The sequence below is a fragment of the Cydia fagiglandana genome, chromosome 13 (genome assembly GCF_963556715.1).
Source record: "Cydia fagiglandana chromosome 13, ilCydFagi1.1, whole genome shotgun sequence".
NCBI classification, from domain to species: Eukaryota; Metazoa; Arthropoda; class Insecta; order Lepidoptera; family Tortricidae; genus Cydia; species Cydia fagiglandana.
This window is the reverse complement of record NC_085944.1, coordinates 5,946,503-5,961,639: the sequence shown is the minus strand read 5'-3', so window position 1 is coordinate 5,961,639 and position 15,137 is coordinate 5,946,503. Positions and strand designations below refer to the sequence as shown.

The 15,137-nt window shown below is 35.3% G+C and overlaps 1 protein-coding gene and 1 long non-coding RNA gene across 2 annotated transcripts in view; both read right to left on the bottom strand.

Annotated features, from left to right (window-relative positions):
• LOC134670121 (uncharacterized) overlaps positions 1-15,137 on the bottom strand; it is a 385,516-nt gene that overhangs the window by 261,432 nt on the left and 108,947 nt on the right. The window lies entirely within an intron of this gene.
• Positions 1-15,137, bottom strand: part of LOC134670093 (uncharacterized) — a 165,675-nt gene that overhangs the window by 44,785 nt on the left and 105,753 nt on the right. Inside the window, exon 2 of the mRNA XM_063527779.1 lies at positions 9,367-9,558. Within this exon, the coding sequence (XP_063383849.1) occupies positions 9,367-9,492 (126 nt within the window). The 5' untranslated portion in view covers positions 9,493-9,558. The remainder of the gene's footprint in view (positions 1-9,366; positions 9,559-15,137) is intronic.

Sequence of the window (15,137 nt, the reverse complement as noted above, 5' to 3'; positions counted from 1 at the left end):
TTACCTTATAATGTTACCTTTGACTCTGCGGTTTGTCTTAATGAAATTTTCCCAACCCACTCTAAAGGGGCACTCACAAAGATCTCGTCTCGAGAGCACGTTGTGTACTTTTTGCCACAACTTATATGTTGTTCTCGACAGATATAACTTTTTATACAGAATGCATTGTGATGACACAAAATTCATTTTGGGAACGAAAATAGAAGCACCGCACCCGACTGTAATTTAACTTTATGAAGAGTTTTTGCTGTTTCATTATGAAAGTTATTTATTTTTTAACAAAAGTAAAAAGGTGAGAATTTAACTGTATACTAATATATAGTCTGTCAGACTATTTCCTTCAGTAGTTACCGGCTAATATATAATGCCAATTTTCTAACTGCCTCTTTAGGCAAATTAGTATTAGTTCGCGTAATGAGTATGGATAGATTTGTTCTTGAATTATTGATGTATTTACTTATTTATGATTTGAAATTTTCTTATACATTTTTCACAGAATACCCAAGTTTGAGTGTGTCTATTTATTTCAGTAATATCGGCATTTATTAAAAATGAACCTTTTGTTGTGCAATTGTATCTTATTTGCCGTAATAAGATACAAATCTTTTTTGCCGTTTTGGGTAACGAAATATTTTCTACCCATTCGTTTCTTTGTTGCAATAAGCATAAACGCAATTATATTATTCCTCTTAGAATCGAGGAAGTTAAAGTCGCGCCTGACTTCAAAGTCCATTAGGATGGCAAAAAATCGGCCAGGATAAAAGCACTTATTGTGGTAATGACCCTTAATCACAACGATTCGATGCAGCAGGAGAGCTGGAATTAATAGTGAAGAATAAAGGAAGCATTTTACACTGACTACAATCGACCTTCGTAAATACAACGCGCCGTGAAGTTTCTCTGGTACTAACTACTTAGTGTTAGCGTTCTAGCAATGCGCTACGACCGCCATTGGAAGCCGGGACGGGCGGGACACTTTACAAGAATGTTGACATTTAATTTATCTCTAGAAATATCTCGGATCACTAATGCCAGGCAATTTTGAGGGGATATAATTACGATTTATCAAATTAAGCGCGTATAAACTTATGTAATACTATTTAACTATTTATTCTAATAGTACTTATGGTCGACAGCCTCAGTCTGCTGGCCGGGCGATACAATGTACATATGTTTCTCTATTCCATATCAAACTCCAATAAATCTGGTTATCAATGTGTTGCGTTTGTTCACATTTATTTAAGTTAACTGAAGCTAATTTAGTTAAAGCATAAAAGGAAACAAAAACCGGCACTACCTACTCGTACTTATATGAAAATACTAATGTGACCACAAATATTCAAGTTCATTTTATCTGAAAAAACAAATACTCCATCTCACCCAACATCCATACAAAATTGTTTCTCGGCATAATTCGCAGTCTTTCTGCATTTTACGAAATATTCGCTTTACATAGCATTCGTGGCTTCATATAGCGGCATGCCACATGGCTCCCAAGTGGAAATATTCCACAAAATTTAATTTCCTCATGTCATCTCGCGGCACAGGATTCTCTTTATAGAGTTCGCAGCATTTAATTATATGGATGAGGCAAGCGGTTTTTAAAGGATATGATGGTTTTTAGACCAGCGGTGGAACAAAAATGGGTTTTGATAACATTAAAGTTTTTTCTTTTTTGATATGTTATTGTAAGCATGTTAAATAACATTCATGTAAAAAGTTAGAAAATTTTAGGTGGAGCGTTCGGCCATATTTAAATATTTCAATTTTTGCTAAATAACTATGTAAATATAAAATTAAAGTCACAAAAAACTTTAACATATTCAATAACACTTTAATTTATTCACAATATTCGGTTTTTAGAAATCTGGAACAGCTGCTTTCTGGTGAACGTAAAAACACGAATTATTATGCAAATACAGAATTAGAGTAGCTGATATTGCAAAATTACGATATTATCTATCAACTTAGTATACATGTAAAAAGTTAGAAATATAGACAATGTGCTTGTCTAGATATTGATTTCTGGTTAAGCAGTATAGCCAATATTGAATTAAAGTTTGTAGAGATAATATTACACGGTCATAATAAAGATCTTACTTCTCACACAAAAGATTAGAAATATAAAATCACGGCGACACTAAATACTGATACGTAAATATGCATTCCGAGCTTATATTAAGTTACATTACAAACGCGCGGCGTTTTCGCGCGCCGCGCTGTGCGCCGTGGCAGGAGGCAGCGATCGACGGTCGCGGGCTAGCGGTTAGCGCGGTGCCCTTAAAAATACGCAAAGCGTTTATAAAATTATTATCAATGGTAAATAGTTATTTTACACAGTACACTAATGCAAACTTACCTTCCCTTATTTATTTCTATACTACTATTTTTATACTATTTATTTATTTATATACTAGGGATTGCCCGCGGTTTCGTTTACGTAGAATTCGTTATCGTGTTAAGTATAGAAATAATAGATACATTTGAAAATTATTTTAGGTGCATTGTCATACAGATAACTACCCTTGTTAAAGTATTCTTCAAATTCAATACACAGGTGTCATTTCAATATAATTTTGCGTAATTTGGCGCTTTTAGGTTATAAATGACTAGCGACATATATTTTTTAAGAGCCCTTTAATGTGCACACTAGCGCCACTGCTAAATAATCGTGATTATTTAAATTTAACGACAGGTATTTAAAGATTGGGGCCGCTACGGACTGTATTGTGTATTTAAGTACCTTTTGAATACATCAAACTAGTTTTTATGTTGCTGGATTCGTCAATCTAGGAACTCAAAACAAAAACGGCCGTTTTTACTTTGGACGCATAGATTGACAAATCCAGCAACATAAAAACTAGTATGATGTATTCAAAAGGTACTTAAATACACAATACAGTCCGTAGCGGCTCCCTTTTTTAAATATCTTTCGTGAAATTTAAATAATCACGATTATTTAGCAGTGGCGCTAGTGTGCATGTTGAAGGGCTCTTAAGAGCGATCATCTCCGCTAATATTTACTTTATCATAAAATCAATTTCAAACTAACTTTATTCAATATTTATCATTTTAACGTCAATATTACCAACCAACTGATCCAATTTACCTACTGAAACAACTCAAAGTTTGCATCAAATTAAATGCCACTTTTCTTATCCGTTTCGAACAATCAAGAGGGCCTTTATGAGCTGATGTGGTGAAAATTTTATTTAACCTTCGTCCCTTGAAACCTTCACTACGCTCAAGGTTCAACTTTACGAACCACTCGCTACGCTCGTGGTTCAATTTTAGAATGTTTGAATTTGTGAATGTACTTCCTGCCTCGCACAGCCAAACTGTGGAATGAACTGTCCGATACGACCTTCAAACCTTCAAAGACCTCCATCTTAAAGGTCGGCAACGCACTTGCAACCCTTCTGGTGTTGCGGGTGTCCATGGCCGGCGGTAATCGCTAACCACCAGGTGATCCGTCTGCTCGTTTGCCTCCTATTTAATAAAAAAAAATGTTTCGCTTGTTTGGGTATCAATATTAGCACGAGCGGTTTATCAACAACTTCTCCCCTTGTAAAACAAATAAATAAGGTAGGTGAGGTGCAGGCATATGAGGCCCGGCGGGTAACAAGGCCCAGCATTCAAAAATAGCAGTTGCTCCCTATTATTCCCAATTATTCTGAATTTGTACTTGTTGCTAAGAAGGCCCACTGTCAGTGCAGGTAAAAAGGTCCAGTCCCGGGCCTTATTGAACGTATGAGATGAAATATTAGATTAAAATATTTTAAGATAATTTTGAATATTTTTAATCTCTTATTAATAAGGTCGATTTGAAGAAACTTCTATGAAATTATGACTTATAAATAACACTTTCGCTGCGTGGGCTGTCAAAATTGCTGCAGACTTTTCTTGGTCTAACTCTAATAATTTTTCACTTGCTTTATTGACCTAAAGACGTTTTAAAGAATCAAAAAGTCTAATAACATTGAGGCACTTATACTTTTTAAAGGCAGTGACTATTTACGGGTCTCTATTGTTTCCCAAATAGTTTTAAGTCATAATGTATTGATTGTCAGAATTTTCGTTAGTCATAATTGGTTTTTCTCAGAAACGCGTAACTTTTCAGGATTGCCACAAAACAAACCTAACCTAACCTAACCTATCTATAGCATAACCTTAGGAAAATCAGGTTTATGACTAACTGAATGACTAACGATAATATGTCAAACAATACAATATGACTTAAAACTTTATGGGAAACAAAGGGACCCCACTATTTACAAGTGACTTTTTTTTGTTAATACATAGGAAGGTATTTACGATAGAAGTGCGAAAAATAGATATTTTGCAACGAGTGACGAATTTTAAAACACGGCCAAAGGGAGTGTTTTAATGTGCTTATTATAGCACCGGTGTCGTAATGTAGCACCAGATGTACTGTAATAATTATGTTAAAATATAATACTTACTGTTACGAATAAATATTTATACTGTAAAAAATTATCACGCCAAACACATTTTCATGTAAATTGTTGCTAAGACGAAACCATAAGACTCGCACTGTCAAAAAGTTGTCAGATCTCTTGTTGAGCCAAGCTTCGATCTCTACAAGCCCTAACTTCACTAACTCTACCTACACCTTAGTCAAAATATGTGGCTTGGCTGTTTCGCTACCGCCACATGGGCATAAGGTGAAAAATTTATTAAATTCATTTTTTTTAGGGTTCCGTACCTCAAAAGGAAAAATACTGAACCCTTATAGGATCACTCGTGTGTCTGGCTGTCCGTCTGTCACAGCCTATTTGCTCCGAAACTACTGCACCAATAAGTTGAAATTTGGTATACACATGTAAGTCTATAACTCAAGGACATACATGTAAAGTAAATAACAGAAATTCAAATAAAGGGGTCACTTTTGAGATGAATGATAAATAGAAGAAAAAAAACTATATCTTGTTATATATCAAATGAAGGGGCTCATTGTGAGAATCTCAGATATATTTTATATCTGAGATTCGCAGATATATTAGAATTTTAAAATAAATAGTTTAGAAGTTATTTAAAATACAAAAAATGACCATTCCCCCCCCCCCTTATCTCCGAAACTACTGGGTCTAAAAACATGAAAAAAATACACATATTAGCTCTTTTCCTATAGATGACAGGAAAACCTATTAGAAATGTGCAGTCAAGCGTGAGTCGGACTTAAGTACCTAGTTTTCCGATCCCTACGGGTTTTTTAATGGCATTTTACTCACTTTTCTCTAAAAAAAATATATTGTTAAAAATTGTGTAATGTACGGAACCCTTGGAACGCGAGTCCGACTCGCATTTGGGCGGTTTTTGTATTATACTTACATGTTACAATAGTTCTTGTAGAAACGAAACGGCCAAGCCACATACTTTTGGTGTAGAGCTAGTAAAGTTAGAGGGCTTGTAGAGTTAGAAGCTTGGCAAGAGATCTGATAACTTTTTGACTGTGCGAGCCTTATGGTTTCGTTTGGGCAACATTTTACATAAAAATGGTTTTGGTGGGATTTCACTTCTTTTTGTAAGTTGCTTATGACAATCTTCCATCCCCTAATTTAAAGGGTTGGGGTGATTTACTATTAAAAATCCTGAAATAAGTATCTGGGAGCATCTGTTACACGATGTCCTTCTTATTGATTCCCCATATAAACCCTTCACTCCGTAAGGGTAAACTTTGGGGTTGAAATCTGCCTTCACCCCGTAAGGGTAAACTTTGAGGTTGAAATCTATTCTATATCCTTCCCCATACCAATACCTATCTACATACCAAATTTCAAATAAATCGGTTCAGCGATTATTGATTCCCCATACAAAATTAAACCCCCTCTTCGTCCCCTTAGGGATAAAAAATTTCAAGTTTTTGAATTTATTTGTTGTTTGTGTACTAAAACTATCTTACATACCAAATTTCAGCTTCTTAGAGGACTTCAGGAAGTAAACGGTATTGATGATCTTCAAGTGAGTGAGTCAGTGACGAAATCGAAGTTTTTAGATATGAATAAAATCTAAAGTAAAAGAGCTATGCAATTGATATGCTTATAAGTCCGAGAACTTTGTTTATCTGGTATAATCCAACCCCAAGTTATGAGGGTTCCAAAAAACGACAAAGCGCTTCGAGAAAAGGTAGATAGTGCTCTTGCGCTTTGCTCGTCTTGGCGGGGGCACTTCCGTGCCCCCGGATGTTAAAAGATGATACTACTGTAACTAATAAAGATTTATGTTTAGTTACCCACTATTTTCGCGTATACTAGCCAATTTTTATATATTTAGTTATTAAGGCCCAAAATAATTATTTTCACTTATTATAAATAAATCCTCCTGATATGAAGTATCAAATATTGTTATTTGTATATGTATAACTCTTAAGTTAAAAACAATAAAATCTGTTATTACCTACTGTCAAAATGATTCTTTTTTACGGGATTAAGTAATACACTGCTAGTGTTCAATAAGGCCCATAATAGGACTTTTATAAAAGGTATATATTCCAAGAGTATCGTAATATTTTTATAACTATTTTGGTATAATTAAGAAACTTAAATAAATGAGAAACCTATTTGAGTGAGTTTTTCATACTTCATATCCTGTTCATTAAAAAAAAACATTTTAATTTAAGGTGGGCTGTATATAGGCATATACGGCCCACACGGAATATACAATAAGGTAAGTGAGGCCACTTACCTTATTGTATATTCAGGATGTACTTATACGGTGTAATATTGAGCAGTTGGTTTATAATATACAAATAATGATATTGACGTTGAATAGGACAGGACATGACAATAGGAACCAGAAATAGGTATAGTTGGTCAAACCGATTTGCCAGTAAATAAAAACAAAAAACTATATTCATCCTTTTCTTTTGGGTGCTAGTACTAGTGTAAGTCAAAGATAGTATGATGATTCTCTTTGTCTATGTTTGAAATGAGACAGTCCTTTGACAAACTATGTATAGTAAAAAATAGTTGTGAATATCTTATACATTTTTATTACAATATTAGTCAAGATAATGAAATATAGCTGGTCAAGCAAATCTTCTCACTAAAAAAAGGCGCGAAATTCAAATTTTCTATGGGACGATATCCCTTCGCGAATACATTTTTCAAATTTGCCGCCTCTGACAAGATCTGATTGACCAGATTGTATTTTTACGTAAAAAGATATTTTAATTTCACGTAATGTCCGCATCTAATTTATATATGTGCACGGTAAACCAACAAATGAATGATAAGAAAAGACAGATAGTGTTACTGAGCGGGAGGTGGGGCGAGGGGCGAGGTATAGGTAGGCTATGATAGGCTCTCGACCGCCGCGCCGGCGACTGACGGACCAGCGCGGCGTATGTATGAATTTCGCGCCTTTTTAACTAGATTTTACTATTACAATGCAAGCTACACACAGAAATTTCTTACTTTCCATAATATGGCTGCGTATATTATTTTATAGTAATAGACTTATTTTTACAGACTCTAATTCAATATTAGATATTATAGGACAAAAAACGTATATTAATTCTAAAGCATATATCTTATTCTTCTAATTTTTTAGCTTGCCTATTAACTTTAAAATTTAGATATGTTGTTGTGGATTTATTAAACTTTAATTCAATATCGACAAAATAATAAGCTAATTGTAGTTTGACAAAGAAGCACGTTAAAAAAAATTCTAATAATTTTACATTATAAAGCGTCATACATATTATTAACAATGGAACTTAAACATTGCACTTTAATTCAATATTAAAAAAACATTACTAAAAATATATAAATACCTAATTTATATCTAACGCTCGTTCTAACTTTTCATCGTATACTGCAAATATGCTTAAAAATATGTCCCATATGAGATAAGTATCACTTTTTCAACTTTAGAATTATCAAAACTTTTAGTGCAAAAATCCGGTCCCACTATTGAGCTATTTTCTTTAACTTTTAGGTGCTATCATAATGCAGCAATTTATTATGCTTTGTTGAGATTTTCATTTTCAATATCAGCTTCGTGGTTTTATTTTCCATGATCGCAGATCACCATACATGGGTGCTCGTTTACTTACTTGTCATAAACTTAGCCGTTAGCCACAGAAGGAAGTTTCATACTATCACTGCTGAATTATGTTATTTAATTGTCGATTATCTTTACATAGAGTTATCTAAGTATGTACAATTTTATTTGTATGGTAATTAAATCAGTTCTCAAAATTTTTCGTAAACTATGAGATTAGTGTATTAAATAGGTATCTTGAAACCGCTTTTGCTTTGTATTTGATTAACATATTAAGCCGTTAGTTCATTTCTTTTCATATCGGAAATAGGCCCTAAGTGATTTGCCCTACACCAATAAATATCTATTGTATGTGCCCGAGATATAAATAAGTAGTATAAGTAAGTTAGGCCAAGCTACGAAGACGGCGATTTTAATAGCACAGACTGAGCAAGTGTTTTTTTAAACGTCAGATATACATAACAACACTTGCACAGTCTGCACTATCTAAATCGCTGCCAACTTAGTTTGGTACGTATACTTATCTCTACGGCGTTTGTTGGTATGCTTGGTAACACTTACAAGTTACGAGTAGGTACACCGTAGTGGCACAGTGGGACTCAATGTTTGACTAGCGAACAAAAGGTACCTCGTGGGTAATGGCCGCCCGCACATTTGTATTAACTAGGTTAGGAATAAGCATTTGTAAGTTTTAGGTAGGTACTTTTAATACATGTGGGATAATCTTTCTGGTACTTACCGTAGTTACCTGAGTCTAAATCTAAATCAGAAGTTATGGTATTCATAAATCATTTTATTTTTAAATAAGGTAAGTTGATACAGTTTCATAACCGACATAACCATGCCGCCAAAGGTGCCACATAAGTACTGCACGTGCATGATATTGGATCGTGATCTTTTGCCCCTAACCTTTATTCATTTGCCCGCCTTTCTTATCTTATGCGGGCTGTACACACACAAACACACACACACACTCGTCGAGAGATCCCGAGACAGGCCGAGAACGAGTATGTACATACTGTTCCCTTCTCGTCTCGCTCGTCCTCGCGTCAAGAGAGACATCTCTTGATGCGAGGCTCTCGACGAGTGTGTACAGCCGACATTAGCTTTTATCAGCAAGTCGAGCGGAGATGACGGTTACCGCCACGCTGCTGAGCGCTCTTCCCTTCCCGCGCGACTCTTCCTCCCCCTTACGTACCTGCTTATAGTGATAACGATGAGTGTGAGTATGTACGCGTTGAGTAGCAGGCCGACGGCGGAGATGACGGTGACCGCCACGTTGAGCGCCAGCGCCCCCGCCTCCCCGCGCGCCTCCTCCTCCTCCTATTCCCCGTTACGTACCTGCTTAGTGACAACGATGAGTGTGAGTATGTACGCGTTGAGTAGCAGGCCGACGGCGGAGATGACGGTGACGGCCACGTTGAGCGCCAGCGCCCCCGCCTCCCCGCGCGCCTCCGTCTCGTTCATCCTCACCCCGCGTCCAGCCCCGTCACCTTACACACGCTGCTGCGCACCATGGCATCTTCTGTGAGTCTGGAATTAAAAAGGTTTTTTAAAGCTTATTCGTCTAGTAGACGTAACTAAGATAAACGAATATACGTAGCTTAAAATAGGGATATGCATCAGTAAGATATGGATATATATATGTAGATAATCTGGTTTGGAAACGTATAAACCTAAGGTTGATCTTTGTTTTTTGTTGGGAGACTAATTCACAAAGAATGAAATAATCATTTCGCTTTATCGTAATTCCCTGGGTTTATGTTTGCATTTTACCGCATATAGAGATACTATTGGTAATCTATATATATAAATGCAAGTGTCCTGACTGACTGACTGACTGACTGACTGACTGACTGACTGACTGACTGATTCATCAACGCAGAGCCGAAACTACAAAAGCCAGAAAGTTGAAATTTGAACACCAGGTTGCATTTATAAAGTGTACAAGAGATAAGAAGCGATTTTGAGAAATTCAACCCCTAAGGGGGTTAAAAAGGGGATGAAAGTATGTATGGGGTTAAAGTTTTCTTTTAAGCTAGGAATTTGAAACTTCGTAAAAAGATATATTATTAAAATACAAGAAAACTAATTTCAGCGTTTTTGAAAATTCATCCCCTAAGGTGGTGAAAAAGGGGTTGAAAGTTTGTATGGATATCAAAAAAAATTTCAAGTGGTGGACTTGAATCTTTGTATTTAGGGATATTATTAGAAGACAGGAAAAGTAATTTCAGCGTTTTGTAAAATTCATCCCCTAACAGGGTTAAAAGGGGGTTGAAAATTTTAATCCATTTCAAATGCTTTGAAACTCCTTAAAAAGGCATAATAGCTGATTACAAAAAAAAGTGATTGCAACGTTTTTGGAAATTCAACCCCTAAGGGGGTTAAAAAGGGGATGAAAGTTCGTCTTCGGGTGCAAATTTTATTTTAAGCTAGGAACTTGAAACTTTGTAAAAAAGTATCAAATTCAAATACAAGAAAACTAATTTAAGCGTTTTAGAAAATTCATCCCTCAAGGTGGTGAAAAAGGGGTTGAAAGTTTGTATGGATATCAAATTTTTTTTCGAGCGCGGGACTTGAATCTTTGTATTTGGGGATATTATTAGAAGACAATAAAAGTGATTTCAGCGTTTTGTAAAATTCATCCCCTAACAGGGTTAAAAAGGGGATGAAAGTTTGTATGGGGTTAAAGTTTTATTTTGAGTTAGGAATTTGAAACTTAGTTAAATTATATATTATTAAAATACAAGAAAACTAATTTCAGCGTTTTTGAAAATTCATCCCCTAAGGTGGTGAAAAAGGGGTTGAAAGTTTGTATGGATATCAAACATTTTTTCGAGTGTGGGACTTGAATCTTTGTATTTAGGGATATTATTAGAAGACAGGAAAAGTAATTTCAGCGTTTTGTAAATTTCATCCCCTAACAGGGTTAAAAAGGGGTTGAAAGTTTGAATCCATTACAAATGGTTTTGAAATTTCTTAGAAAGGCATAATAGCCGCTTACAAAAAAAAAATTGCATCGTTTTTGGAATTTCAATCCTTAAGGGGGTAAAAAAGGGGATGAAAGTTCGTCTGCGGGAGCAAATTTTATTTTAAGCAAGGAACTTGAAACTTTGTAAAAACGTTTTAAATTAAAATACAAGAAAACTAATTTCAGCGTTTTTGAAAATTCATCCCCTAAGCTGGTGAAAAAGGGGTTGAAAGTTTGTATGAATATCATACATTTTTTCGAGCGCGGGATTTGAATCTTTGTATTTGGGGATATTATTAGAAGACTATAAAAGTGATTTCAGCGATTTGTAAAATTCATCCCCTAACAGGGTTAAAATGGGGTTCAAAGTTTGAATCCATTACAAATGCTTTGAAACTTCTTAGAAAGACATAATAGCCGATTACAAAAAGAAAGTAATTGCAACGTTTTTGGAAATTCAATCCCTAAGGGGGTGAAATAGGGGTTGAAAGTTCGTCTTGGGGTGTAAATTTAATTTTTAACTAGAAACTTGAACTTTTTGCAATAAAAGGGTATTAAATTAAAAAACATGAAAACTAATTCAAGCATTTTTGAAAATCATCCCCCAAGGTGGTGAGAAAGGAGTTGAAAGTTTGTATGGAGATCAGATATTTAGTGAGTGCGGAACTTGAATCTTTGTATAAGGGCATACGAGTAGGTACCTATTATGAGAATACAAGAAAAGTAATTTCAGCAACCAACATCAAAATCCACTCGACTTAAAACTTCATACAACTTGCTAAAAAAGAAAAGTACTTAATTTCAACATTGCTTGGATATGAAAATTATAGGTACCATAAAACGGGGTGAGTAGGTTTCGCGGGGAGAGTTGAGTTATGAATGGGGAGAGAAGGTTTGAGAGGGGGGTGAGAAGGGATTTTAAGGCTCCTGCTACAAAAATAATGTATTCCAATTTAAAATGGGGCTATAGTAATACGCATAATAAAAAAAAAATCGATTGGACAATCTTCCAAAATCACCTTTGTATGAAAAATCCTCTCACCCCAAATACGAGGCACTACGGGGTGAGGTGGGTTTTCCTCATTATCGTCAAAGTTATGAAATGGAACTACCCAAAATAAAATACAAACTAAAATACAAACGTCCGAACCACCATTTAGTTTTCACATGTAAAAATAAAATTTTATCGAGGTTTGAAAGTCAAATTTCACCCAACTCACCCCATTTTACGGTACTAAAGATGTAAAATGTTGAAGATAAGATTCCGCGGACGAAGTCGCGGGCAACAGCTAGTATTTTATAATTAATGTTAGACGAGTTTATTCTACGAAAAGTTTATCTAACCTCAAAAAATTGGTGAGTAACTTATTTCTTCATTGGTCTCATTTTGAAAACTTATACCGCGCCATAATGTCAATTTCGATTTTTAATTTTATTTACAAAACTTTGGATCACTTACATTTTAAACAAATTGCATGTATATGTGACAGAAACAGATATAGATAGATAGATAGAGTTATAGATAGGTACTGTATGTGTATTTTATAATTCAATAAATAAATAATAAATTAAATATTCTCGTATAAATACAATGCCTATCAACTATTAATAATTCGTAAAAGTTCCAAACCAAAGCTTTAATTATAGTTTCTCAAGGCAATAAATACAACTATCGATCAAGTTCTTGCTGGCAACGGTAACCATCACTTAAACATGCCCATGTTTCTCCTATTTATCCATTTCCTTTGACCTTCGGACAGTATCGACTCCGTCGTAAATAGCCACCATTTATAATGGAGGATTGATTGTACCTCAATTTTATCTACACAAATCTTAACAATCAATAACTTATACAGGTGGGTATGAAAAATACGGTTTGTGTGGCCAGATGTACATATACCTACGCCTTCCGCTTTGAATATTAAATTTGCAAGATAATGGCTGTGTAATGGAGAATTCTTAGGTCTATCCATTAAAATTCCCATGTGGTTATAATTGGGTATTTATATGAAGCAATAGGTCGAGCCCTGTTTAATGCAGTACCTATCTTCGCAAATAAAATACGCTTAACGGATAACGGTATGTAGCTTTTATATTATTGATAAAGGCCAGAATGACGCAATTTCCCGGGAATTGTTAAAGCATTGGCCATTTTTCGTCCGTTATTATGTACAATCGCGAGCTTATTATTTTCTAACAAGGGGCCGTCTTGGAGTGAAATTGTTTGCGCGCAAGGGCTAGACTTTCTTTCACGTGATCCATCACAATAACGAGGCTTCCAAATAACGTGGACGTGCATTAGGGAGGATCAAATATTTTTGCACTTTCGGTAAAAGTATAACATATAAACACAAAGCCAAAGGTCACAAAGCTTTTTATATATGTACCTAAACGGACGGCACGCGAGAATATTACATACATATCTTGATTTTAAGAGTCACACGAACCCGCCACCAATAAGCGACTCCCATACAATTGAAATTTAAAACGACATGCTCTCTCATTTTAACGCTCTCATATAAAACGACATGCTTAATGGTAACATTCCATTTCTAACCGCAGCTGCACTAACCGGTACTGAACGCGTCGCTGTCATTGTCAATTTCCATAGTAAAATGAACAGTAATGCAGCTGTCGTTGGAAATGGACTGTCACCTTAAATTACATGAAATTTGGCATGAACACTTACGTAACATACCTATATCAATGTATGATACTTAATATATGTATAGTTTTCCTTACATAAAAGTAAAAGTCCGTGTGACTTTCCAGTAAGTAAAACATAAATAGCATTGTTTGAACAATGGACATTAAACTCACAGACGGCGCAATTCGGGAAATGAATTAGAGATGCACTAGATATGAAATAGTAAAGATATGTGACGTTCCATGGTAAAAGGTGCCATTGCCCGGGCTGAATATTAGAGCGCCGTTAATAACAGCGTAAGAGCCAGCTACTATAAGGTACCTTTTTCCGTGGAACGTCGCATATACATATTTACTATTTCATATCTAGTGAATCTCTAATTCATTTGCCAAATAGCGCCGAGAAACTCTGTTTGCAGGCAATTACTTCCACTTAAGGGGCTACCCGAGGTTTTTGTCGATATTTGACAAGTTTTGAATCGTATCTCCTTTTTTTGCACTACAGATAGAATTATAAGACAAACGGTTATCAGTTCTTCAATTTTTTATCTCCGGTTTTGTCCACCGGATTTTGAAAACAATGATTACTTATTTTTTTATGATTTTTTTAAACATTGTCTAAAAAACACTTTTTTCGTATCTAGTTTGCAGTGAAGGATCTTACATGTACGAAATCTACATATTTGGGTTTGTCTTTGAAATCTCGAAAATCGTGTCCAAGGTTTTAATTTTAAACTAATTAACACAAAAGTTATGACCAGAAAACCAGTTATTTAGCCTAAAATTGTTCAACTTTGATACCAAATATCTCGGAGACAATGATTTTTAAAGAAAATATGAGATACTATATTGCTTAAAGCCATTGCTGTTAATATGATAAGCTACAAAAAACATTAGAAAAGTAAGAGATTCAGATCGAAGGTCATTGGCGTGGGGGAGCCCCTTAACTTATTATTATCTCACGCAACAAGTCCCGACCAGCAGCTATTTTGGCCCCAAACGGCGGAAAATGCCTGTTGAATTACATAAGTTCACTTTGAAATGTTTAGTAAACAACTGGGTGTTTTAGCTAGCTTATTAAATTAGGCAAATTAATTCCAAAGCGGGGGCAGTAGACTATTACAGAAAATTTCTTCTGAAAATGTTTATTTTTTAGTTATTACACGCGAAAGCGGATGGATGGTGGAAGCGGTGGTGGCCGAGTGGATACGACGCCCGACTTTCAATCTGGAGGACGCGGGTTCAAATCCTGGCTCGTACCAAGTATGCTGGCGGCATTTCCTCGCTCTATCACAATGCTGATACGTTGTGCGAGGTAGCCGCCAGCTCTTCGGTCACCAGTTAATATACTAATTCAAATATAGGAACATATTACTTACCTACTTATACTTACATATATAAGTACCTACACATATACAATATGTAAACCTGCTTTCAGATTATTATGAGACTTAGTTAAGAGACTTCTATAAGACACTTGTGCAGCTAGGTCTGA